Source organism: Notothenia coriiceps, unplaced genomic scaffold, assembly GCF_000735185.1.
Source record: "Notothenia coriiceps isolate Sejong01 unplaced genomic scaffold, NC01 NC01_scaffold00017721, whole genome shotgun sequence".
NCBI lineage: Eukaryota > Metazoa > Chordata > Actinopteri > Perciformes > Nototheniidae > Notothenia > Notothenia coriiceps.
The window spans coordinates 1-3,520 of NW_011350422.1; the positions used below are offsets into that span (position 1 = coordinate 1).

Consider the following 3,520-nt stretch of genomic DNA (forward strand, 5'->3'; position numbering starts at 1 on the left):
AGTTCTGATGAACTAAGTACAGATCGCGTTCACACCGGAATAAGTCCCTGGGGGTGGATTAGGCAAATGAAGCCGCTGACGTCACTTCTTCTTCTTCTGCTTTGGGTTTACTGGCAGGCCGCAAACTACTTCACGGCGTATACTGCCGCCCAAAAGTACCCGGCCGGAAGTCCCCGGAGTTGGGGACTGGCAGCAGCTTCTACTGAAGCCTTCCGAGTAAATCGCCAGAACGCCGACACCTCCTCATCTCCACCGCTCCCATGTTTTATTTTGTGTTGCCATAAATTAGTCTCTCTGCGTTTCTGGGCTGGGCTGGGCTAATGCTAATGCTAATAATGCTAATGCGAGGATAATAAAATGGTGGCTTCACAACACTTTTTTTGAGTTTTACGGGGCGTGGTTTGCAATCCGCCCAGCCAATCAGAAATATAGCTATTTTCTCACAAGAGAGCCGCATGAGAGTCCCTGCTCTCTAGCAGGGACGGAAAAGGGGGTAAAAAGGTTCTCATGAACGAATTTTAGTTCCGGCTCTTTTTGGTGTGAACGCGACATTTCGGAACTATATCGGAACTAAAGTGGGAAAAGAAGACACAAAATGACTACAAAGAGACGAAGAAGCCTCAAAACAACAACAGATAGTGTGTAAATAGCGTCAAAGTGTGCATGTCCTGCTATAGTATTATGCATTATATTACGTTACTGCAAGTTGAAACACATTGAGCATTAGATAGAATGATTTGAACAAGCCGCACTCACCTTCTTCAGACTGTATCCAGCGTGGAATATAATGGGAGGCAGCAAAATGTTGAAGAACACTTCAGGGTCGAATGTCACCTGGAAAAGATTTTAGGAAATTAATTTGATGTTTTATCTGCACAAAAAATTACATAAATTTACAATACAACAGTACTAGTAGATTTTTGTAGGAAAAATCTAAACAAAAAGGTGCCCAAATTAAAATAAAATGATAAAGAAACTTAATCTTTCTTTCTATTATGTTGTACATAATATAATTTCACGGTTAAAATTGTCTTGACAACAGGAGGCGTGTGGTGCAGTGGATTAGTGCGTTGGTGTTGGGATCAGGGGAGCACAGGTTCAAACCCCACTGCAGTCAGCATGTCGTTGTGTCCCTGAGACACTTCACCCCAAATTGCTCCTGTGGGGATTGCCCACATTATTGAGTATGTAAGTCGCTTTGGATAAAAGCGTCTAACAAGTGAAATGTAATGTCTTCTACACAGGTTGCCCATTTCTGTGACATTTGCAGTCTTTTATATTCCATTGACTACAGAGGTTACCACTAGGGGACAATATTATTTGACCTTTTCACAAAAACAAAACAATTGGCTCAAACAGATGCAAAATGAAGTATTATGTTTAAATTGAAAACAATGGAAATGCCGTCAGTTGTTGTACTCGTCAGTGTTTTATACAGTCTAAACACCTAAAACTGTCTTCAACTTTCACCTTTTTGCACAGCATAGACATAATAAAATGGACACACATCTGTTAAGTTTAAGGTATACTTAGCACATCCTGTGTTAAAGGGGAGAAGACAATGAAAGCATTTACATATCTACAGTGTTTTTGCTCTTCATCAGACTATCCTTTTATTTGTAAGAAAATCTAAACATCAGGCCCCAAATTGCTCGGGGTTTCAGTCACATCTATGCCACAAAAATCTAAAAAGTAACACAAATAACTGAATCACTATGCAAATAGGGAAGAAGTTAAACAAAAAGCTACCGCAAAATATAGTTAAACTGTTAAATGACGTGTAGGTCACTACTCCCTAACAACATTACATTTCACAGGTCTTTAGAGAAAGTTCTGACTAAATGCTTCTAAAGGTGTAGGATTTTATGAGGATACGGGGGAAAGTGCATTCCTGTTCAACATTCAGTAGGTAAAGTATGCATGTATATGTCAATAATGTGAGAAAAAGTAAGAACATGAATGAAAAAACGAGAGTTAAGTGTTTACTTTGCGCAGCATGTCGTTCTGCTCCACGTTGTGGATCTCTCTGGAGTTGATCTCTCCCTTCAGCGTGTACTCAAAGAACTTCCCGCTGATGTTCAGCAGGACGGTGCTGACCGGCCCCTCCTTCAGTGAGCAGCTGGGGGGGGTCTTGTTGTGGTAGCTGGTGGCCGGGATGCCGTACCGCAGGATCACCCCCACCAGCAAACCTGGGGAAAAGTTATTCAAAAAATGTTATATGAAATGTGTAGCCTTGTAGATTCAAGACCAGCAGCAAACCTGGGAAAGGGGGAGAAAATGGTAGCTGGTGGCCGGGATGTCGTACTGCAGGATCAAAAGGCAGATGGTAATGTATAAACTGTGTCGCATTGTAGAATCAGACCCACAAGCAAACCAGAGGTAAAGGGAGAACAATGGTTGCTTAAGGCCGGGATGCAGTACCAAAGGATAACCTCCACAAGCAAACCTGGGTAAAAAAGAAACGGAGAAAAGTAATAAAAACACAATATATAAAATGTGTATAAGTGTAGATTCAAGTCCAGCAGCAAACCTAGGGAATGGGGAGAGATATATTATAGGAAATGGGAGCATTGGAGAATCTCATCCACTAACAAACTCAAAGAAAGGTGTGAAAATCTATTATAAATCATATATGAAACGTTTAGCACTAGAGAATCACATCCACCAGCAAACCTGAGAAAAACACATACAAAAATATGTGTTGACATGTTTTTCCCTCGTACAGTCTCAGCTAATAATGTGTGGGAAATAACCTTACATTTAGATATTTAAATGACAAGGCCTTGTGTATACAGTAATGTCTTGCTCACTCATAGCCTGAGGTTCAAGGGCATATTTTAAAAGTAACTCCCAAGGACCTTTTAAAATGTTGAGCAAACAGTCTTGTTTGTTTTGCCTGATTTGTCCGACCAAAATCTGGCCTTAAAGTATTCTGATTTGTCCCGATTACACTCCCACAATACCTGCAAACAGTTTCTGTGGAGCCAGCTGTTTATTCAGAAAATCTATATTTGACATGGTTCCACTTGGCAGTGCTTTTGGTGACAGTCCAGAAAAAAACACAATGATTCCCATGATTCTGGAGTTGTGTTGAAACTCCAATTAAACCAACTTAAAAAAACAAAGCAATGATGTTCCCATAGTAAAGTAAAAAGTAAATATGTGCTGTGATTTCACGGTTTGCTTTTTAATCAAGAAAAACAATTCAAAGTTTGTCCTTCATGTTATAATCTCAGGTTAATCACTGACATTTGAAGAGACACTAAACACAGATGAGACTGCAATAAATCATTAGCCGGGAAAATCTACTCGTATAAATGGATTATGTAGTCAGGAGGGTAAAATACTTTTATTTATTTCCCAATACCATATATGTATATCTGCTTGGATGCATTACCTATTGTTGAAGAACAGAAAAACAATCCCTATTTTTCCTTTTTTGATAATCGATTAAATGTAATATTTAATGCCATAATTTACCTAAAATGCGGAAATCTGCCTCTTAAATGTGGGGATGTGC

At 39.6% G+C, this 3,520-nt stretch overlaps 1 protein-coding gene across 1 annotated transcript; it reads right to left on the bottom strand.

Moving 5' to 3' along the window:
• Window positions 1–756: 756 nt before the first annotated feature.
• On the bottom strand, window positions 757–3,018 carry LOC104950527 (sodium/hydrogen exchanger 7-like; the record flags this gene model as incomplete). Its single annotated transcript, XM_010777063.1, has 3 exons — window positions 2,964–3,018; window positions 1,987–2,189; window positions 757–834 (listed from the first exon to the last, which is right to left on the bottom strand). Coding segments are annotated over exons 1-3 (336 nt in total), but the record flags the coding sequence as incomplete, so codon positions are not given.
• Between the last annotated feature and the right edge of the window lie 502 nt (window positions 3,019–3,520).